This window comes from Bubalus bubalis, chromosome 7 (assembly GCF_019923935.1).
Source record: "Bubalus bubalis isolate 160015118507 breed Murrah chromosome 7, NDDB_SH_1, whole genome shotgun sequence".
Taxonomy (NCBI): domain Eukaryota; kingdom Metazoa; phylum Chordata; class Mammalia; order Artiodactyla; family Bovidae; genus Bubalus; species Bubalus bubalis.
In genome coordinates, this window is record NC_059163.1 from 95,216,696 (window position 1) to 95,240,358 (window position 23,663).

Here is a 23,663-nt window from a genome sequence, read left to right on the forward strand (position 1 = left end):
CTGTACTGGGTCTAGCTGCAGCACGTGAGATCTGGTTCCCTGACCAGGAATGGAACCCAGGTCCTCTGCATCGAGAACACGGAGTCTTAGCCACTGGACCACCAGGGAAATCCCTGTCCTCTTTTCTTGTTAGTAATTTATTTTATGCTTTCCCCTAAACTTTCATTTTTCCTTACTTATCCACCCGTTACCTCCAAGAAGAGAAAATCTTCTGACTAATGTTATGACTTGAGATAAAAATTTTTTTAACATATGTCTCAGTTCTCATGTTAAAGCCAAACACAGAAAGAATAGCCACAGTCCCCACAGTGAGGGGCAAAGCATTCACTCAGGGAGGAGGGGAAAAGCAAAGAAAGCTTTATTCATAATTACCTAAGATTTTCCAGTATGAGAGGGGAAAGAGGAAGTCTATTTTCAGTGACAATGATTACTCTAAAAACATTAGCATGCAAGGGGAAAATTTTCATTCTGAGAGTTACCACTGTGCTGAGTTCTCTTTCCCTTACATGGTGACTTAAAATTCCCAGGGCAGAGAGGTAATCTAGGCAGATGCACTTGCCCTGTGTCTTGAAAATGGCAATATCCAGGAATCATGGGAGTTTAACTGAGGACACGTTGGAAAGGATTTCTCAGCACCAGGTCAGTCTCTAAGAAGTATCAAGTGGCAGAGTGGATACTTATATCCTCAGGCATCTGTAGTGAGGGCAGAGATTAAGCTACACAGGCTTTTTAGAAGATTTACTATGCTGAATGCATAAACAAGACTCAGTGAAACTAAAGCAGAATTACCTGCTAAAGAATTATGGATGAAAAAAAAAAAAATCTCATTCCTCCTTTTCTCTAGCTAACCTGTACTTCCTCTCCTAGAATGCATCTAAAATTTAAACAAGCAAAGGTATATACAGTAGAATTTATTCTATTATTCATCTTAAGGGCTTCCCTGGTAGTTCAGCTGGTAAAGAAACTGCCTGCAATGCAGGAGACCCTGGCTTGTTTCCTAGGTTGGGAAGATCCCCTGGAGAACGAATAGGCTATCCCCTCCAGTATTCATGGGCTTCGCTGGTGGCTCAGATAGTAAAAAACATCTGCCCGCAGTGCAGGAGCCCTGGGTTTGATCCCTGGGATGGAAAGATACCTTGGAGGAGGGCATGGCAACCCACTCCAGTATTCTTGCCTGGAGAATCCCCATGGACAGAGGAGTCTGGCAGGCTACAGCCCATGGGGTACCAAAGAGTCGGACACAAACCAGCAACTAAGCACATTTATTTTGAATGTTTCTGGGAAAAAAATAAATCAGCTCCCTCCTCCTGTATGTCTATATAAAAGATAGTGATCTGATTAAAAAAAAAACAAACAAACAATGAAAAAACCTTTAGGTTGGGATGCTCATTAACAAAATTAATTGATCTTTATTAAGATCAACTATAAGAACATAATGAAAAGGGTGTCTTTCTCTTTGTCCGTACCTCTATTTGCATTTTTCAGAAAAAATCAGACTCTTCTGACATCTGTCATTCTAAACTTTAGTTCTCAGCTAGGTCTATGGAGCCAAACTGTCATGAAGCCCAGCTGCCTAGGCTCAAGAGATGCTCACTTTCAGACCAGTAAATAACCATAAAATAGCATTATTCTGGTCTTCAACAAGATTGAGACAAAGTAGCCAGAGGTGAGATAAGAATGGAGAAAAGAAACATTGTAACAAGTGGTTAAAGACAAGAACTTTCTCTGTGTTTACTGTATTTGAATGGTTCTCATTTCTCTTTTACTAAGATATCAGACATTAAGAATCTGATGAAAACCTTCCTTTTCTCCAGAATAAAAAAACAAAAAAAACCAAAAAAACGTATACACTTAAAAGTCAGCACACAACTTTAGGGGATTCACAGACCTTAAAATCTAAGCCATGCATCGTAAGCATAGATAATAGAGGTATTTGAGAGAGTACGGAGCTGGAGACTGGACAAAAGGTGGACCATTCAAATGAGAATAAACATACTTGCAAACTGGCATCACTGTCGCCGGGCCTTACCAGCAGCTCTGTCCCTCACTGCACCTCCTGGGTCATGGCCTGCTGGCTGCCGCCGAGCCCATCTCCTGCTTCCATGTGAGGCAACTCAACCAGGAGCAAAGGCAAGTGGACAATCTTGAGAGGGTCTGCTGCTGAATGGTGGCCAGCCTGGAAAAGATGAAGAGTTTAAACATTTTTAAGAGCTAAAAGGAACTAGGCATGCACATCTGGTATGAAAGCTATGATGCAGAGTTTAGAGGTTTTAGATGCCTATAGTTAGGTATTTCCCCACTGTGCCGTTGGCTCTGAAAAATTTCGGGGTTTAAGGATCTTTCCCAAGGCCATCAAAGTCTCAATGGCACCATAATATATGTCTAATATTTGCGGAGCAGTTTGCACTACCCAAAGCATCTCTGCCCATGTCAGTCTGTGATCATCACATCTTAACTATGATTATCAATTAAGTTTGAGAACCACTGGCTTCTATTATTTCACTGGTTGAAGCCAATAGTTCTCAGTCTTGGTTATAATTATTATGTGGGTATAAAGCTGAGGCCTAACACTCAGAGGTTCTGATTTGTTGGCCTAAAAATGAAACCTTATTCCCCAAGTGTTTCTAAGGCACAGCCAAAATAGAGAATCATTAAAGTCCCTGTACTTGTTGAGATGTAGCACTAGCTTAATTCACCTATAGCAGATGTTTATCCCAAATACACCACATCAAGGCAATGTTCTAAGTGCTGTGGAAAAGGTAAAGAACTATAACATGTAACCCAGTGCTCAGGGGCTTTAATGTAGCTCGACACATACTTTCAAAAGATCACATGATAAGATAAATACTTAAAAAATATAACCAAAGTATGGCTTCACTGATCAAAGATGTAGTGAAAATCTTGGGTGCTATAAAAATGAGAGATATCCATGCACTGAAATGAGAGGAAAAGTTTAATGCATGAGAATAGGCTTCTGCTGAGTTTTAAGGCAGGATGAAATTCAGAGAGAGGAACAGGGAGAGAGCATTGTTTTCAAGAAAAGACACAGTTGCAAGAATATGCAAAGCAACTTTAGGGGGACTAAAAAAAGCCCATTCTGAAGGAAGGGTTTCTATAAAACAGCCTTAGGAGAATCTGGAGAGGCAATTTTGAGCCAGAATACAGAGTATCGGTAAAATGGCAAAGGAGTTGGACCACTTTCCAGAATATCTGGAAATAGTATCTGAATGGAAGCTGTTGAAGGCTCATGTCCCAAGAGGTCTTAGTAAATTTACTAGGTTCTTAGTGATGCCAGATACCGTGCTAGAAGTAACTAGATATGTTAACTCATTTAACACAAACATCTGGAAAGGTAGTTACTCTTATCCCTATTTTACAGAATCAGAAGGGAGGTCACTTACTTTTCTCCATTACATAGCCGGAAATACTAAGCTGAGACTGGGGCATGCTGTTTTCTTCAGCAACACGGCATCATAAAAGTCAATGTATTAAGACTGTCATGTCTCAATTAAAAATTAAGATGTAATTCACGTACCATAGAAGTCATCATTTTTAAGCACATAATTCTACTTTTTGTCTCTATGAATTTGACTATTCTACGTACTTCATATAAGCAGAATCATATTTGTCCTTTTGTGACTGGTTTATTTTACCTCACATAATGTCTTGAAGATTCATTCATGGTGTAACATATCAAAATTTCCTTCCTTCTTAAGGCAGAAGAGTATTCCATTATATGCATATACCACATTCTCTTTTTCTATTTATCTGTTGATAGACACAGATTGCTTCCACCTTTAGGGTATTGTGAATAATGCAGTTCTAAACATGTTTGCTCATTGTTTCTAAGTTTTTGTATGGACATATGTTTTCAATTCTCTTGGGAGTAGAATTCCTAGGAGTGAAATTGCTAGGTCATAAGATAATTTTACATTTAACCTTTTGAGGAGCTGCCAAACTGTTTTTTACAAAGTCTCTGCCATTTTACATTCCCGTCAGCAATTATATGAGGGTTCCAATTCTTCCACACCCTCACAAACACTTGTTATTGTCTGTCCTTTTCATTTGTTTGTTTAAAGCCATCCTAGTGAATGTGATGCAGGAGAAGATGCAGAGGCTTGGGGCTTCCCCAAGTGGCTCAGTGGTAAAGAATCTATCTGTCAGTGCAGGAGACGCAGGTCGATCCCTGGTCCATGAAGATGCCACATGCTTTGGAGCAGCTAAGCCCATGCACCACAACTATCAAGCCTGTGCCCTAGAGCCTGGGAGTTGCAATGACTAAAGCCCACGCAGCCCAGAGCCTGTGCTCTGCAACAAGAGAAGCCGCTGCCGTGAGAAGCCCATGCCCTGCAACTAGAGAGCAGCTCCTGCTTGCTGCAGTCAGAGAAAAGTCCACACAGCTGGAGACCCAGCACAGCCAAAAATAGATAAATAAATAAAATTGTTTTTTTTTTTTAAAAGATATTGGCTTGTTGCCATAGTCCAGATGTAAAGTGATAAGTCTGAACAGAAGGGTGGCAGAGAAAATGAAATAAAATGATAAAGTAGGGAAATATTACTGAGAAATGGGTGGATATTAGTAACACTGTAGATGTAGGAAGAAAGACTCAATTATGGCAATAAAGCTTTGGGTTTGGTTGCCTGGAAGAACGATGTTATTAATCGGAAAAAAAATTCTATAAAGGAATTTGAAATGACAAAATAAATTTCTGACATGACATATTTGAGGAATCCATGTATTCCAAATAATTATTACCAGACAAGTACAGTTCAGGAGGTTAGGGTTGGAGACAATGAAACATTTTGTCATTTTAGAAAAGGTCAAAGAAACAATGGTAAGAAGAGGGTCTTTGTCTGTATATCCTTAGATTCCTAAGGCTGGGTTTAGCAACTTACGGACCAAATATTGAGGAAGGAAGGAAACACTTGCCTTCCTGTTTTCTGTTTAAAATAGTAATGTAAAACCTAAATGGTTAATGTATTCTCAGAGTAAACTCAGAGTTTTATCAGAACGTAACTGGTGTAAGATTTTTATCTATACTGTAAGGCATTCGGGACAGCACTGTCCTTGGCTCAGAATGGTGTGAGCGGGCTGAGTGAGACTATTCTCTAAAGACCAGCCCAAGATGGGGGGCCCTAGAGAAATGCATGTCACTATGAGCAGTTATCTGACTGGCTGGGAACCAAGCTGGCAAATCATCAAAGAGACCATGAAGTTCCAATTTTCTATGCCCCCAAAAGGTCCTTTATAGAAAGAGGCTGTCCCAATACATAGAATGTACACCTGTAAGAGGCCACAAGGCTCCTGTCAGAACACAGTTCCTCACTGACCAGTGGTCTTGGCTGTGTTCAGTCTTGGAATGTCTCCAACATGACATCATTCAGGAATCATTGCAGTGATGATTCATATGCTTGGGTACAGGGTTTGAAAGAGAACCTTAATAATACTATTTAGGATGCTATGGTAAATACTCTTAAAGCAAATACAAAACAATATCAATCTGCTTATATATTGAGTTTTCCCTCTGACCTGATATACTGAGATTATAAAGAAAACAAAAATCATTTAGAAGCCTAAACAGGCATGAAGGGTAACTGCAACCAGACAGAAATCAAGGTGAAACACCGCCCCCTCACCACCCCCACCACCTCCCACTGCAAACCAAGAGCACATTGAAATTTTCTCACTCCCGTCCATATTTTCAACTGAATGAAATAAATCTCACAGTCAAAATCACTATCTAAGGATAATGTGGTTCTAAGACAGATTTTTCTTTTGTCTCCCTAGATTGAAACTTATTCTGCTATTTTATCTTCATCAACTACTCACTGTTTCAAAAGGATAATATCCTTTTGCAATCTTTTCCAGAGTGTAGATGAAAAAAATAACAGTGACAATAAAAACAGCTGAGATTTACTGATTGCATTCTTAGTCATTTAATCTTCAAAATACTGTCAGTCATGTCCGTTAGCACACACTTTGTAGGTGGCAGGCCTCCAACAGCTTATAGGAGATTCAGGGAAGAACAGAATTCTTTTTGGTGAAAGGTAAGTTACTCTGTACTTCAAATACGAGTTAGCAGACACTTTCCTTCAAAAGCAGAACCAAACTTTTCTTTACGATCAGGATGTACACATCAATGTACACTATGCATTGTATATAGAAATCTTTCTTTGCGGTCTCATATTCATTCTCCTTCCAATAGACAGATATTTCACTGATCAAATCATGAGATAAATATTTCCACTGCAAACAGGGCACTATGCTCATGCTGCTGGATCTAGCCCTTCCTTCCCGCTTTGTGCTCCTCAGCCACCTTTACTGCATGTCTCTACAAAGTTTCCCAGTGATAGGTGTTTCCTTCCTGTTGTCATGCTGCCTGGGCTGCCTCCCTGCTGGACATGAGCCTTCTCCGGGTCTGAAAGGGGTCAGACTGGACATCCACTGAACAGCAGGTTACTGACCTCAGCAGGATATCCCCAGGACTCAGGTCTCTCTCCTCTTTCCTCTCCTTTCTCCCCCTCCCCCACCCCAACAAGCCTAGGCTCAGGCTCCCTCCCTCTCTCTCTTCAAGGAAATGATCCCCACTGCAAGGTGCCCAAAGGGAAGTGCTATTTCAGAATGTCAGCTCCTTGGCAGCAATGTTTGTTCTATTAAAGCTTTAAAAAAAAAAAAAATTCACTACAGCAGTTAAAGCTCTAAGAAGAAAACTAAAGGAAGTCCTCATGTATATTTTCTCCTCACTCTTCCTAACACAAAGTAGTAACTCCAAGGAAAAATTCAGTAAGCATTTACAGAACAAATTCCACTAAGATAAAAGTATACACATATACACCAAACCAGACTGTTCCTAATGAACAGTCTTCATAGAACTAAAATTGCCAAACAAAGCTGAAACATTAGGCAGCAGTTATAAACTGTTTGACATAGTATTTCTATTGCACAAAAACATTAGGTACCGTGTCCTAATTTGTTACAGGTATAAATTAATTTGGCGTTGGCGTGTATAGATTATCAACATATATACCTTCCAAAAACAGGCAAACAAAAGTTATGAGGGAATAGATATTCTAATATCTATAGAATAGATATTCTATATCTAGAAACACTAAGATGAAAAACCCACATTAAAAAAAAAATACTGAGTAAAAATCAAGCAGAACAAGCATACATAATTTCTTGCATCTGAAATGCAAATATTTCTATGACACTCTGACACTTGCTAATACTTGACCTCTTTGGTCAGAGACTGGACTATATTATTTACATAAACCAATGGAGGTGTGGCCTTTTTTTTTTTTTTTAAACTCTGAAAAGCCACTAAAATAGGAAACATTTATCCACTAAAATAGGAAACACAGTCCTCTGTAATTCTCTATAACAGAGCTTCCATTCACAACATCTAAGCATTTTGGGGATCCCTTCTAGGAACTCTATGTAGTGGAGGAAAAGAAAGGGGCAGAGAAGATGAAAGAGGTGGAGGAAAATGTGTACACTGATTTTTTTATGGTTCATGTGTTCCTTTTTCTCCACACAAGGAACTTTAGATCTTGGTGACTAAATTTCTATGGCTGACTGCAGAACAATATTTCTATTAGGAGCGAGGCTTTGAGCTGAATCTCAGAAGACATTTCTCACCCATCACTCTCGTAAACCCATAAGCAAACTAAGGAAGTAGGCAGGTAGAAAAGATAAACAAAGTATAAATCCATCTCAGTTTTAATTCTGCCACTAATTTGCTATAACTTCATGATCTGAGGCCAATCACTTACCGAAACTGAGCTTTGAGATGTCTATAAAATGTTGAATTGTTTTATCTCTGTTCCAAACCAGGTTTAAGGTATTATGATTCTATGACTTAAATATGGTCTAATTTGATAGAGATGTAACAAATACATGTTTAAAAAAAGAGGTATTACACAATGAATAAGGTGTAAAACCATGACAAAATTATATTGATAGGAAATTAGAATAATTAGAATAATCAATATAATTTTATTTCACATGAGTTTGAGCAAACTCAGGGAGATGGTGAAGGATAGAGAAGCTTGGCATGCTGCAGTCCATGGGGTCACAAGAGTCAGACACAACTTAGTGAGTGAACAACAACCACCTTCACATACTAAATATTAAAACTTTGTAATGAATAATCCTCACGTAACAGGTAACTATAAACTGATCATCACAATGCTTACTCATTTCCCCTAAATTATTTTACAATGTATTGATATATTCTCTTCCTTTAGATTTGGTAATTTCATATTATAAAGTAATAAAGCAGATCTTTCAGAGTAATGAGACCATAGTTTTATTTACTCGGATTATTAAAAGAAATTATGCATTTTACAAAATTAGAAATGTTATTAACATGACATAAAGTACTTTTATCATAAGGTACTCTTAAAAACACCAAAATATGTAAATGATGGTTCTCTTGCTATCCACGAGTGATAATAAAAACATTTAACAGCTAGCATGTCAAAGCATGGGTCATAGTGTTGGAGGAGGGTCCAAGAGACCACCTGTTTTTAGCTACAGGACTGTGGGGAAGATCAGGGAGTCATGGAGAAGGAGACAAGGTATCTTAGAGCAGTAGAATTCCCTCACCACCTTGGAAATATTTCAGCAACCTTCAGCACAGCTCTACTCATGTATACCTGCTACATATAAGCTCTAGCTATTTGAATGATTCTTAAATAAAGGATTTTTTAATACCGGCTTTAAGCAATTGCTAAAATCTTTGCAAATCACAACATTGTAAATCAACTATACTCCAATAAAATAATTTTTAAAGTCTTTGCAAATGTACTACTTCTTACTGGGGAAAATGTAACTATTAACTTTGGCAGTAGCTAGAAAGAAACATCATGGGGGAAATCTGATAGAAGAAATGAAAACTTAAAGATAAAAGGTTTTTTTAATTTTTAAAAATTTTATGTAAAAATTATATGCTTTGTGAGATTGAAATTATTAAAAATTTAGAATATGAGGTTAAACTTTCAAGTAATGACCAGGATGACAGAATTTAAGTACATTTTCCCCCTAAATAAACAAATTTTTAGTATGAACAGCTGTACCACACTTAAGATTGGAGAGTCATATAAGTAAATGAGAAATCCAAGTAGATATTTTAATAACAAAATTTTGATATATTTTCATAAAATTACTATTTTCAAATTAAACTGGATTTTCATACATTTCCTGGGGATGGCAAATGTTGCTTAGAAGTTAATTTCTTAAAAATAAGCAGATCATAATGTTGAAGAAATGGCAGTATAATTAAAAAATATTTAATGTCATGTTCCAAAGATGTAGAAGGCAGTCTATATAGAACTGCACATTTAAAAAATGTTTTAAGTCATTTTTTTATTTGCTAGATCTTCTAGATGGAATATACAGTCTAAAGAGAGCAGAAACTTGTTGTTGTTGTTGACTGTTCTCTTGTTGAAAGGGATTAAAAGTTACCTAGCAACCCCTGTGTTGTAGAAACCAAAATTAAAGAGAGTCTGTTGTCAACTACCAGTTCTTCTAAATGGAAGAGTGCAAGCAGGTAAGAAAGCATTATTTTGCTACAGACCTCTGTCACACATTTTTAATCACAAGACAAAGTAAATATCATCAACAAACTCCCAAGAAAAAGAAACTCATCTAAAAGCATATTAATTGCAGCTAAATTGAAAGTTTATCAGCCATGACCACACAGACAGAGACATATAACACACACTCCAATTAAGAAAATAACAAAAGACTTGTCCAAAGAGTACACAGATCATAGCTTAGGGAGAATGACTGAACAACGGAAACATTCTGAGGGCTTTAAAATATTCTAGGTCGAAATACAAATGAGTATAATAATAATGATTTATAGTAGAGGCTTTATTTTAAACCTTATTTTATAGAGGCAAACAAGGAATAAAAGTGGGACAGGAGGTAGCTGGGGAAAGCAACTTTAACGCAGAGGAATAAACAGGAGGAATTGAGTTATAAAGAATGATAAAAGGACAACATCAATAAAAATGTGAAATACTATTGGTGATGATGATACAGGGAAAGGTAAATGATGGAATATATTTAAATGTCAGAACTTACTTACCTTTTTTTTTGGAATGTCATGATACCACAGTGTAACATATAAGCTCTAAAACAAAAAGGTATCATGTAGCTCCCTTGTAAAACAAAGAAACTACATATTTTAAAACAAAAAACCCTCAATAATTATAAAATATGTGAATGTATTTTATACAATTAAAAGTATGAGAACAGGAATGTGAGAGTATGTTATTTCCCCCGATGTATTGATGACTGAGGTTCTGGAATATAGGAAGCATTTTTAGATACTGAAAGAACAAAATCACCATTTTAAAATCATCACTGAGCAAAACAGTTTGGAAAAAAAGGAGTCGCTGACCCTGCCTTTCGAGAAGGATGTCTGAGAAAAGCCCTTTGCACCAAGTTGACTCTGGGTCACAGGCCATGGGAATCAATCCTGAATGTCCTGATTCTTCACTGAGTGGATGAGATGCTCAATGAAACTGGAGCATTAACTTCTTATACTTGGAGATGTGAAAGTGTCATTTCTAAGAAAGGTCAACCATCAGCTGACCAGAAAAGCATAACCATTGTAACCTCCAAGAATGAGTCAGTTAACAAAATGAAGGGAAAACAGACAAACGAGCAACCAAGTATATGTATGTTATTTCAGCTCTGTAGCCATTACAAGGGGCTTCCCTGGGAGCTCAGGTGGTAAAGAATCCACCTGCAGTGCAGGAGACCCTGGTTCGATTCCTGGGTCAGGAAGATCCCCTGGTGAAGGGCATGGCAACCCACTCCAGTATTCTTGCCTGAAGAATCCCCATGGACAGAGGAGCCTGGCGGGCTACAGTCCATGGGTTCACAAAGAGTTGGACACAACTGAGCAAATAAGCACACAACAGCCATTAAAAGCCAGATACTGTGCATGCTGGAAAAACCTCTTTCCTTTTGAGAAAGATGAGCAATACTGAAGAACCTAATAGTGGGATAAACTTAACCAGGCCTCCCTAGGAAGGCAGCTGCTTTACAGAATCTCATGGTAGACAGTCTTACAGTGGGAGACCAATCCTGTCTCTAGCTGTCATTAAAATGACTTAACACTCCAGGTTTATGCCAGGTCATCTCCAGAGCCATGAATGAAGTCATGTTTTATCAGAAAGCAGGTCAGAGGTGACATAAATCATCTAAGGGGAACAGCTGACTAAAAATAAGTTTCTATTACAAGCACTCATTTCCTAAATGAGGAGGATAGATATCCATTTTCTGAGGAGTGATGAAGAGGGGGGAATCCTCACATAAAACCAAACAGGACTCTCATCTTTAGTACTAGGAGAAAAGGCATGGAGTCTGTAGGTACATGAGTTTGGCTTGTAGCCTTTCATCTATCAAAGGCACTGAATGAAGCCAAGTAAATCTCGCCCACTGGCCATCTTCGGATCAACTCATATGCCCGCCCTCACCTTTTGTATAAAGGACTGGTACTAACTGTTCACTGAAATTAGGTTGTGACTCAATTAAGAAGATTAGGTTATTTTCTCAACCTCAGACTGGAAACCTAGAGTCAAGACAGGACTTGAACTGAAACACTAAGAAAAACAAAAGATACTTTTACTGCCTAGCCTGTTTTCTTTTAATAAATTTATGGTGCTTTTAGGTTGCATTACATTTTTAAAATTAAACATACTTTTAGAGCAGATTTTGGTTCACTCTAAAATTTAGTGGAAAGAATAATGAGTTGTAATATACTTTGGTCTACACACATGTGGTAAAGAACCTGTCAGCCAACGTAGGAGACATAAGAGATGTGGGTTTGATCCCTGGGTTGGGAAGATCCCCTGGAGAAGGGAATGGCAACCCATTCCAGCATTCTTGCCTGGAGAATCCCATGGAGAGAGGAGCCTGGTGGGCTACAGTCCATGAGGTTGCACAGAGTTGGGCACAACTGAAGCTACTTAGCACACATGCACACACATGTAATCAGATTGATTATATCCTTTGCAACTGAAGATGGAGAAATTCTATACAGTCAGCAAAAAACAAGACCTGGAGCCAACTGTGGCACAGATCATGAGCTCCTTATTGCAAAATTCAGGCTCAAATTGAAGAAAGGAGGGAAAACCACTAGACCATTCAGGTATGAGCTAAATCAAATTCCTTATGATTATACAGTGGAGGTGATGAACCGATTCAAGGGACTAGATCTGGTAGACAAGACAGCCCGAAGAACTATGGATGGAGGTTCATAACACTACCAAAACTATCCCAAGAAAAAGAAATGCAAGAAGGCAAAGTGGTTGTCTGAAGAGGCCTTACAAATAGATGAGAAAAGAAGAGGCGCAAAAGGCAAGGAAAAAGGGGAAAATATACCCAACTGAATGTGGAGTTCCAGAGAACAGCAAGAGGACAGAAGAAAGCTTTCCTAAGTGAACAATGGAAAGAAGTAGAAGAAAACAATACATTGAGGGAGATTTCTTCAAAAAAATTGGAGATACAAAGGGAATATGTCATGCAAAGATGGGCACAAAAATGGACAAAAATGGCGAAGACCTAACAGAAGCAGAAGATAGTAAGAAGAGGTGGCAAGAATACACAGAAGAACTGTATAAAATATGTCTTAATGATCCAGATAACCACAATGGTATGGTCACTCACTAGAGACAGATATTCTGGAGTGTAATGTCAGGTGGGCCTTAGAGAGCATTACTACATCACAACAAAGTATGGAACATTCTTCAAGAGATGGGAATACCAGACCACCCTACCTGCCTCCTGAAAAACCTGTATGCAGGTCAAGAAGCAACAGTTAGAACTGGACATGGACTGGTTCAAAATTGGGAAAGGAATATGGCAAGGCTGTATATTGTCACCCTACTTATTTAATATCTATGTAGAGTACATCATGCAAAATGATGGGCTGGATGAAGCACAACCTGGAATCAAGATTGTCAGGAGAAATATCAATAACTTCAGATATGCAGATGACAACACCCTTATGGCAGAAAGCGAAGAAGACCTAAACAGCTTCTTGATGAAGGTGAAAGAAGAGAGTGAAAAAGTTGGCTTAGAACTCAACATTCAGAAATCTAAGATCATGGCATCTGGTCTCATCAATCATGGCAATAGATGGGGAAACAGTGGAAACCTTGACAAACTTTATCTACCTGGGCTCCAAAATCAGTGCAGATGGTGACTGCAGCCATGAAATTAAAAGACATTTGCTCCTTGGAAGAAAAGCTATGACCAACCTAGACAACAAATTACAAAGCAGAGACATTACTTTGTCAACAAAGGTCCGTATAGTCAAAGCTATTGTTTTTCCAGTAGTCATGTATGGATATGAGAGTTGGATCATAAAGAAAACTGAGCACCAAAGAATTGATGCTTTTGAATTGTGATGTTGGAGGACATTCTTGAGAATCCCTTGGATAGCAAGGAGACCAAACAAGTCTATCCTAGAGGAACTCAATCCTGAATATTCATTGAAAGGACTGATGCTGAAGCTCCAATACTTTGTCCAATACTTTGGCCACCTGATGGGAAGAGCCAACTCATTAGAAAAGGCCCTGTTGCTGGGAAAGATTGAAGGCAGGAGGAAAAGGGACAACAGAGGATGAGATGATTGGATGGCATCACCAAATCTGTGCACATGAGTTTGAGCATGCTCCAGGAGATGGTGAAGAACAGGGAAGCCTGGTGTGCTGCAGTCCATGGGATCGCAAGGAATGGACATGACTGCATGACTGAACAACAACAGCCAGAGACCCCTCCTAATCACAACTGTCTCCATTGTCCTCAAAAGTTTAACCTCTATTCTGACTTTTCCAGGAATCAATTCTTTATTTTCTCTTTTAGTTTATCACCAAAATGTTCATTCATAAACACTAGTTTAGTTATGCTTCAACTTGATAATTTCTATGTCTGTTTTAATATAGAGTTTCTACTTTATCCTCTTTTTTCCTCATAGTTTATTTGTTGAAGAAACTATATCTTTTGTCTCCAGGGTTTTCTCTAGTCTTGATTTTGCATTTCCTGTAAATTGGGGGTTGGTTCTATAGGCTTGATCAGATTTCAGTTGATTGTTTTTTCTTTTGGCTTCCTAGGTGGTGGTGTCTCTATCTGGAGATAAAAAACATTTGGTTGCCTCTTTTGTCTATGATGTTGACTGCTTTCAGTGGTCAGTAACATCAGGTTTTATGATGAAGGTGCCTCTCCAGACACTTTAATTGTCAGAAGCTGATTATCTAAAATGTTAAAAGTCTCATAGGAACAATAGTCCTTGCATGCTGATAAATTTGTCTGTGTGGTTTTGGTTTTTATTTTATTTGCAAGTCAGGCTGAATATAAAATCTTTAGCTTATTTAGCTTACATATCTTTATTTGTTATATTGAGTATACCACTGCTTTTTTCTGCTGGAATAAATTTTCTTTCAAATTCTGAAAAAAAAAAAAAAGAAAGAAAGAAAGCATTACTACAAACAAAGCTAGTGGAGGTGATGGAATTCCAACTGAGCTATTTCAAATCCTAAAAGATGATGCTGTGAAAGTGCTGCATTCAACATGCCAGCAAATCTGGAACACTCAGCAGTGGCCACGGAACTGGAAAGGTCAGTTTTCATTCCAATCCCAAAGAAAGGCAATGTCAAAGAATGTTTAAATTACCACACAATTGCACTCATTTCACATTCTAGCAAGATTATGCTTAAAATTCTTTAAGCTAGGCTTCAGCAGTACGTGAACTGAGAACTTCAAGATGTAAAAGCTGGATTTAGAGAGGCAGAGGAACCAGAGATCAAATTGCCAATACCCATTGGATCACAGAAAAAGCAAAAGAGTTCCAGAAAAACATCTACTTATGCTTTATTGACTCTGCCAAATCCTTTGACTGTGTGGATCACAATAAACTGTGGAAAATCCTTCAAGAGATGGGAATACCAGATCACCTGACCTGCTTCCTGAGATATCTGGTGCAGGTCAAGAAGCAATAGAACTGGACATGGAACAATAGACTGGTTCAAAATTGGAAAAGAGTATGTCAAGGCTGTATATTGTCACCCTGCTTATTTAACTTATATTCAGAGTACATCATGTGAAATGCTGGGCTGGATGAAGCTCAAGCTAGAATCAAGATTGCTGGGAGAAATATCAATAACCTCAGATATGCAGATGACACCACCCTTATGGCAGAAACCAAAGAGGAACTAAAGAGCCTCTTGATGAAAGTAAAAGAGGAGAGTGAAAAAGTTGGCTTAAAAGTCAACATTTTAAAAACTAACATTATGGCATCCGGTCCCATCACTTCATGGCAAACAGATGGGAAAAAGTGTAAACAGTAACTTTATTTTCCTGGGCTCCAAAATCACTGTGGACAGTGACTGCAGCCATGAAATTAAAAGACACTTGCCCCCTGGAAGAAAAGCTATGGCCAATCTAGACAGTATATTAAAAAGCAGAGACATCACTTTGCCTACAAAGGTCTGTATAGTCAAAGCTATGGTTTTTTCCAATAGTCATGTATGGATGTGAGAGTTGAACCATAAAGAAGGCTGAGTGCCAAAGAATTCGATGCTTTTGAACTGTGATGTTGGAGAAGACTCTTGATAGTCCCTTAGACAGCAAGGAGATCAAACCAGTCAAGCCTAAAGGAAATCAACCTTGAATATTCATTGGAAGGACTGATGCTGAAGCTGAAGCTTCAATACATTGGTCACCTGATGCAAAGAGACAACTAACTGGAAAAGATCCTGATGCTGGGAAAGACTGAGGGCTGGATGAAAAGGGGTGACAGAGGACAAGATGGTTGGATAGCATCACTGACTCAATGGACACAGGTTTGTGCAAACTCAGGGAAACAGTGACGGACACGGAAGCCTGGTGTGTTGCCACACACATGTAAAACCTCTCCCACTATAAGGCTTCCTTTTGGAGTGGTGCATTTGTTACCGTTGATGAACTTAAACTGACTCATCATTATCACCAAGTTGACCCTAGGTGTTACTCTTGCTGTTTTACATTCTATGAATTTTGACAGATGTTTAATGACATATATTTACCTTTGTAATATATTACAGAACAGTTTCACCCCCCCTAAAAACCCTCTGTATTTTGCCTATTTATCCTTCCTACCCCCAATTCCTGGAAAAACTAATCTTTATAGTATCTGCATAGTTTCACCTTTTCCAGAAAGTCATACAATCAGAATCAAAGCATATGGACTTTTACAGAATAGACTATCTTTCTTGGTAATATGCATTTAAGATTCCTCTATGTCTGTTCATTGCTTGATACCTAATTTTTTTGGTGTTAAATAATATTCTATTGTCTGCATGCCACAGTATATTTATCCATTTACCTACTGAAGGGCATCTTGGTTGCTACCAAGTTTTGACAATTAGGAAGAAAGCAACTATAAACACTCTATGTGGATTTTTGTGTAGACTTAAGTTTCCAACTCCTTTGAGTAAATTCCCAGGAGTGCAATCACCGGCTTATATGGTAAGAGTATATTTAGTGTTATTAGTAACTGCCAAACTTTCTTCCAAAAGTGGCCCTATCATTTTGCATTCTACCATCAATGAGTGAAGAATTTCTGTTGTTCCATAACCTCACCGGCACTTGGTGTCTTTAGCATTCTAGCTTTTGGCCATTCTATTAGGTGGGCTGAGTAACCTCATTCATTAATTTGTAATTCCCTAATTACATGATGATGAACACCTTTTCATAAACTTATTTACCATCTGTATATCTTCTTTGATAATATGTCTGTTAAGGTCTTTAGCCCAATTTTTAAATAGGTTGTTCATTTTTTTAATTGTTTTCAGTTTCAAGAGTTCTCTACATATTTCTCTCTAAATAGTTTTCTCTGTATATAGTTCTTTGTATATGACTGTCCTTTATCAAATGTGTTCTTTGTAAATATTTTCTCCGAGTCTATGGCTTGTATTCTCATTCTTTCGACATACACTTTAGTAGAACAGAAGTTTAATTTTTTTTTTTTTTGGCAGTGCTGCTTGGCTTGTAGGATCTTAGTTCTCTTAGCAGGGATCGAACCCTGGCCCTTGGCAGTGAAGGCTCAAAGTCCTAACCACTGATGGCCAGAGAATTTCCAGTTTTTCATTTTAATGAAAGTGAAGGTGAACTCACTCAGTCGTGTCTGCCTCTTTGCAACCCAATGGATGGTAGCCTACCAGGCTTCTCCATCCATGGGATTTTTCAGGCAAGAGTACAGGAGTGGGTTGCCATTTCCTTCTCCAGGGGATCTTTCCGACCCAGGGTTCAAACCCAGGTCTCCCACATTGCAGGCAGACGCTTTATCACCATTTTAATGAAGTCCAGCTTAAAAACTATTCCTTTCAAGAATCATGTCTTTGGTGTTGTATCACCAAGAGGTTATCAACTCACAGTAGTCAGAATGGCTATGATACAAAAGTCTACAAAAGAAAAAAAAAAGAGTCTACAAATAATAATGCTGGTGTGAGTATGGGAAAAGGGGAATACTTTTACATTGTTGGTGGAAATGTAAATTGGCACCGCCAATATGAAAAACAGTATGGACTTTCCTTAAAAACTAAAAATAGAGGTACCATATGATCCAGCAACACCACTCCTGGGCATATATCCTTGAAAGATGAAAATTCTAATTCAAAAAGATACATGCTTGCCAATGTTCATAGCAGCACTGTTTACAATAGCCAAGCCTTAGAAATTACCCAAGTGCCCATCAAGAGATGATTGGTTTAAGAAGATACAGTATGAGTATGTGTATATGTGTGTGTGTATATATATAAATATGTGCGCGCGCACACACACACACACACACAGTGGACTATTACTCTGCCATAAAAAAGAATGAAACATTGCCATTTGAAGCAACATGTATACAAAACAGAAACCGACTCACAGATGTAGAAAACAAACTTACAGTTACTAAAGGAGAAAGAGAGAGGGATAAATTAGCAGTATGGGAGTAACACACACAAGGCTGACTTCAAAGAATGAGTTAGAAATTATTTTCGCTGCTTCTGTTCTCTGAAATTGATATACTTTCTTCCTTAAATGTTTGGTAGAATTCACCAATGAACCCATAAGAAAGACCAGGTGTTTTGCTTTGGAAAGTTTTTAATTACTGATTCAATTTATTTAACAAATATAGGCCTATTTTGATTATTTAATCCTTCTTGTGTGAATTTTGGCAGGTTGTGTCTTTCAAGGAATTAGCTCTTTTCATCTAGGTTACCACATTTGTGGGCATACAGTTTTCACATTACTGTCTTATTTTCTTTTTAATGTCCATGGCATCTGTAGTACTGTCTCCTTTATTGATTTCCAGCTTTAAATTTCATTGATTTTACCTCTGATTTTTATTTTCTTCTGCTTACTTTGGATTGAATTTGCTCTCAATTTTCTAGTTTCCTACAATGAAAGCTTAGCTTATAGATTTTATTTATTTTTATTCTTTATTTATTTTTGGCCACGCCAATGCAGCATGCGAGATTTTAGCTCCCTGAACAGGGATCAAACCCATGCCCTTTCCAGTGGAAGCACAGAATCTTTACCACTGGGCTGCCAGAGACATTCCCTTATTGATTTTAGATATTTCATTTCTGATATATGTATTCAGTACTATACATATATTACCTTTGAACACTATATTCATTGATTTCCCGCAAATTTATATGTTGTATTTTCATTTTCATTTAGTTCAAAATATTTTTATATTTCTCTTGAGATCCCTTCCTTGACATAAGTTTGATTTACAACTATGTTAAATCTCCAGGTGTTTAGGGATTTTTCAATGGTCTCTCTGTAATTGATTTCCAGTATAATTCCCTTAGGGTCTGAGAGCAGACATTAAGGGAATTTTAATTCCTATTCCTTTAAAACTCGATAAGGTATTTTTTATGGCCCAGAATGTGGTCTGTCTTGGTGAATGTTCCATGAGAGCTTCAAAGAATATGTAACATGCTATCACTGGTTGATATCAACATATGCTGTGTGTTAGACTAACACACAATCTATCACTGGATGAAATCTATAGATATCAACTTTATCCCACTGATTGATGGTGCTACTATGTTCTGACTGATTTTTGGCCTGCTAGAGCTGGCTATTTTTAATACAAAGTTGTTAAATTCCCCAACTATAATAGTAGATGCTTCTTCTTCTTTTCTTTTTTGACCTTCTATCAGTTTTTGCCTCACTTATTTTGATACTATTGTTAGATGCATGCACATTAAAAATTGTATACTTTTTTGGAGTCTTAACCTCTTTATCCACCCCATGCAAAAAAGCAAAATGGCTGTCTGGGGAGGCTTTACAAATAGCTGTGAAAAGAAGAGAAGTGAAAAGCAAAGGAGAAAAGGAAAGATATAAGCATCTGAATGCAGAGTTCCAAAGAACAGCAAGGAGAGATAAGAAAGCCTTCCTCAAAGGATCAATGCAAAGAAATAGAGGAAAACAACAGAATGGGAAAGACTAGAGATCTCTTCAAGAATATTAGAGATACCAAGGGAACATTTCATGCAAAGATGGGCTCGATAAAGGACAGAAATGGTACGGACCTGACAGAAGCAGAAGATATTAAGAAGAGGTGGCAAGAATACACAGAAGAACTGTACAAAAAAGATCTTCACAACCAAGATAATGACGATGGTGTGATCACTGACCTAGAGCCAGACATCCTGGAATGTGAAGTCAAGTGGGCCTTAGAAAGCATCACTATGAGCAAAGCTAGTGGAGGTGATGGAATTCCAGTTGAGCTATTTCAAATCCTGGAAGATGATGCTGTGAAAGTGCTGCACTCAATATGCCAGCACATTTGGAAAACTCAGCAGTGGCCACAGGACTGGAAAAGGTCAGTTTTCATTCCAATCCCAAAGAAAGGCAATACCAAGAATGCTCAAACTCCCACACAATTGTACTCATCTCACACACTAGTAAAGTAATGCTCAAAATTCTCCAAGCCAGGCTTCAGCAATACGTGAACTGTGAACTTCCAGATGTTAAGCTGGTTTTAGAAAAGGCAGAGGAACCAGAGATCAAATTGCCAACATCCCCTGGATCATCGAAAAAGCAAAAGAGTTCCAGAAAAATATCTATTTCTGCTTTATTGACTATGCCAAAGCCTTTGACTGTGTGGATCACAATAAACTGTGGAAAATTCTGAAAGAGATGGGAATACCAGACCACCTGACTTGCCTCTTGAGAAACCTATATGCAGGTGAGGAAGCAACAGTTAGAACTGGACATGGAACAACAGACTGGTTCCAAATAGGAAAAGGAGTATGTCAATGCTGTACATTGTCACCCTGCTTATTTAACTTATATGCAGAGTACATCATGAGAAATGCTGGACTGGATGACGCACAAGCTGGAACCAAGATTACCAGGAGAAATGTCAATAACCTCAGATATGCAGATGACACCACCCTTATGGCATAAAGTGACGAGAACTAAAATGCCTCTTGATGAAAGTGAAAGAGGAGAGTGAAAAAGTTGGCTTTAAGCTCAACATTCAGAAAACGAAGATCATGGCATCCGGTCCCATCACTTCATGGGAAATAGATGGGGAAACAGTGAAAACAGTGTCAGACTTTACTTTTTTGGGGGGGCTCCAAAATCACTGCAGATGGAGATTGCAGCCATGAAATTAAAAGACGCTTACTCCTTGGAAGGAAAGTTCTGACCAACCTAGATAGCATATTCAAAAGCAGAGACATTACTTTGCCAACAAAGGTCTGTCTAGTCTAGGCTACGGTTTTTCCAGTGGTCATGTATGGATGTGAGAGTTGGACTGTGAAGAGTGCCGAAGAATTGATGCTTTTGAACTGTGGTGTTGGAGAAGGCTCTTGCGAGTCCCTTGGACTGCAAGGAGATCCAACCAGTCCATTCTGAAAGAGATCAGCCCTGGGATTTCTTTGGAAGGAATGATGCTAAAGCTGAAACCAGTACTTTGGCCACCTCATGTGAAGAGTTGACTCATTGGAAAAGACTGATGCTGGGAGGGATTGGGGGCAGGAGGAGAGGAGGACGACAGAGAATGAGATGGCTGGATGGCATCACCAACTCGATGGACGTGAGTTTGTGTGAACTCTGAGAGTTGGTGATGGACAGGGAGGCCTGGCGTGCTGTGATTCATGGGGTCACAAAGAGTCAGACACAACTGAGCGACTGAACTGAACTGAATTGAACCTCTTTATCATTATGCAATGCACTTTTTAAGTCTGAAGTCAGCTGTGTTTGAAAGTGATATAGCTATCTTAGCTTTTCATTACTGTTAGTGTTTGCATAACCTTTCCTTATAATCACTATGTGTCTTTACATTTAAAATGGGTATCCTGTAGAAAACATATAGTTGGATTTTGTTTTTTGATCCACTCTGATGATCTCTGTTTTCTAACTGGTGTATTTAGACCATTGGTATTTAAAGTGTTTATTGGTATAGTTGAATTAATATCTGCTATTACTGCTTTCTAATTATAGCCTTGGTTTTTCTCTTATTTTTGTCTTCCACACTTTTCCTTTCTTTTGTGGTTTTCACTGAGCATTTTGTATTTCCCTTTTCTCTCAGTTCTTAGTATATGAGTTATACTTTTTAAAAACCATTTTTTAGTGCTTGCCCTAGAGTTTGCAACAGACATTAACAACTAATTCAAGTCTACTTTCCAATAACAATATATACTACTTCATTGGTAATGCAAGTACCTTATAATAAAATATTCTTAATTCCACATTCTTGTTTGTGTATCATTGTTGTCACTTATTTCACTACATGAGAATATACACTATATGTGTATATATGTAATTACAACATACATACATTATATACCCACGTATTTTGTATATCCACATATATGACTTAGTATTGCTATTATTATTTTGAACCAACTATTATATATTAGACCAACTAAGAATAATAAAAATAAGTCTTCATTGTATTTTCAGTTGCATCATCAATGCTCTTCCTTTATGTAGATCCTTGGTTCTGATCTATGTCATTTTCCTTCTCTGTGAAGAATGCCTTTTAGCCTTTCTTACAGGAAAAACTACTGGCAACAAATTCCTTCCATTTCTTGTCTGAGAAACACTTTGTTTCTCCTTCACTTTTACAGAACAATTTCACAGGGTACAGAATTCTAGGTCGATTTTTTTTGTTTTTAATCTCTGTATTTTAAATATCTCCCTCCACTTTATTTTTGCTTTCATGGTATCTTGGGATAAGTTGAATGTAATTTTTATCTTTGCTTCTCTATAGGAAAGGTATTCTTTTTCTTTCAAATGTTTTTCTTTTCCTTTGATTTTCTGCAGTTTGAATATGATATCTATGTGTGGCTTTTGGTTTTGGTTTTGTTTTGTTTTGGTATTTATCCTGTTTAGTGTTCCCTGAGCTTCCTGGATGTGTGGTTTAGTGTCTGACATAACTTGGGGAAATTCTAGCCACTGCTGCTTCAAATATTGCTTCTGTTCCTGTCTTCCTCTGAGTATTCCCATTTTGCCTACAGTACATCTTTTGTAACTATTCCACAGTTCTTGGATATTCTGTTCTGGATATTCTGTCTTGTTCTTGTTTCTCCTGTATTTTCCATTTTTGAAGTTTCTGTTGTTACATCCTCAAGTTCTGAGATTCCTTCTTCAGTCATATAGAGTCTACTTGTGTGCTCAGTCACTCAATCCTGTCTGATTCTTCTCAATCTCATGGACTGTAGCCCACTACGCTCCTTGGCCCATGGGATTTTAAGCAAGAATATTGGAGTGGGTTGCCATATCCTTCTCCAGGGGATCCTCCTCACCCAGGGACCAAACCCATGTCTCCTGTGTCTTCTGCACTGCAGGCAGATTCTTTATCCACTGAGCCATCAGGGAAGCCCACAGTCTACTTGGGAGTGCTCAAAGGCAAATTCTTCATTTCTGTTACAATGTTTTTCACCAGAAGCATTTTTTTCCTAAAAATTGTCATTTCTGTCATCTGTTCTTGCATGTTGTCTACTTTTCCATTTAAAATCCTTAGGTTTTAGTTTAAAAAAAAAAAAAAAATCCTGGTCTGATAATTCCAACATTCCTGCCATATCTGAGTCTGGTTCTGATGCTTGTTTGGTCTCTTCAAATTCTTTTTTTTTTTTTTTTTTTTTTGTTTGTTTTGTTTGTTTTAACCTTTTAGTATGCCTCGTAATTTTTTGTTGTAAGGTGGACATGATGTACTCAGGAAAAGAAACTGCGGTAAACAGGCCTTTAGTAATATAGGGGCTTCCCTGGTGGCTCAGTGGTAACAAATCCACCTGCCAAATGAAGGAGATGGGGGTTCTATCCCTGAGTCAGGAAGATCCCCTGGAGGAGGAAATGGCACCCCCCTCCAGTATTCCTACCTGCGAAATCCCATGGAGAGAAGAGCCTTGTGGGCTGCAGTCCATGGGGTCACAAGAGTCAGATACTACTTAACAGTAATCAACAACAAATGTGGTAGTACAGTGTGGAGAAGTGGGAAGCATTCTAGAGTCATATGATTAGGTCTTATCTCAGTCTTCTGGTGAGTCTTTGCCCCTGGACTGTGAATTTCACTAATGCTTGTCAGTCCCCTCTCCCCTCACTTTTAAAAGAAGGATAAAATAGCTGGAGGAGTCTGGAGGTGCATATTTCC

At 38.1% G+C, this 23,663-nt stretch overlaps 1 protein-coding gene across 3 annotated transcripts in view; it reads right to left on the minus strand.

Moving 5' to 3' along the window:
- Nucleotides 1-23,663, minus strand: part of TET2 (tet methylcytosine dioxygenase 2) — a 145,339-nt gene that overhangs the window by 98,234 nt on the left and 23,442 nt on the right. For 2 of the 3 annotated variants that reach the window (XM_006076381.4, XM_025290339.3), the window contains exon 2: nt 1,997-2,176. In XM_006076381.4, coding sequence (XP_006076443.4) covers nt 1,997-2,010 — 14 coding nt within the window. In that variant the 5' untranslated portion in view covers nt 2,011-2,176. The remainder of the gene's footprint in view (nt 1-1,996; nt 2,177-23,663) is intronic. The other variant, XM_006076382.4, reaches the window with a different exon arrangement.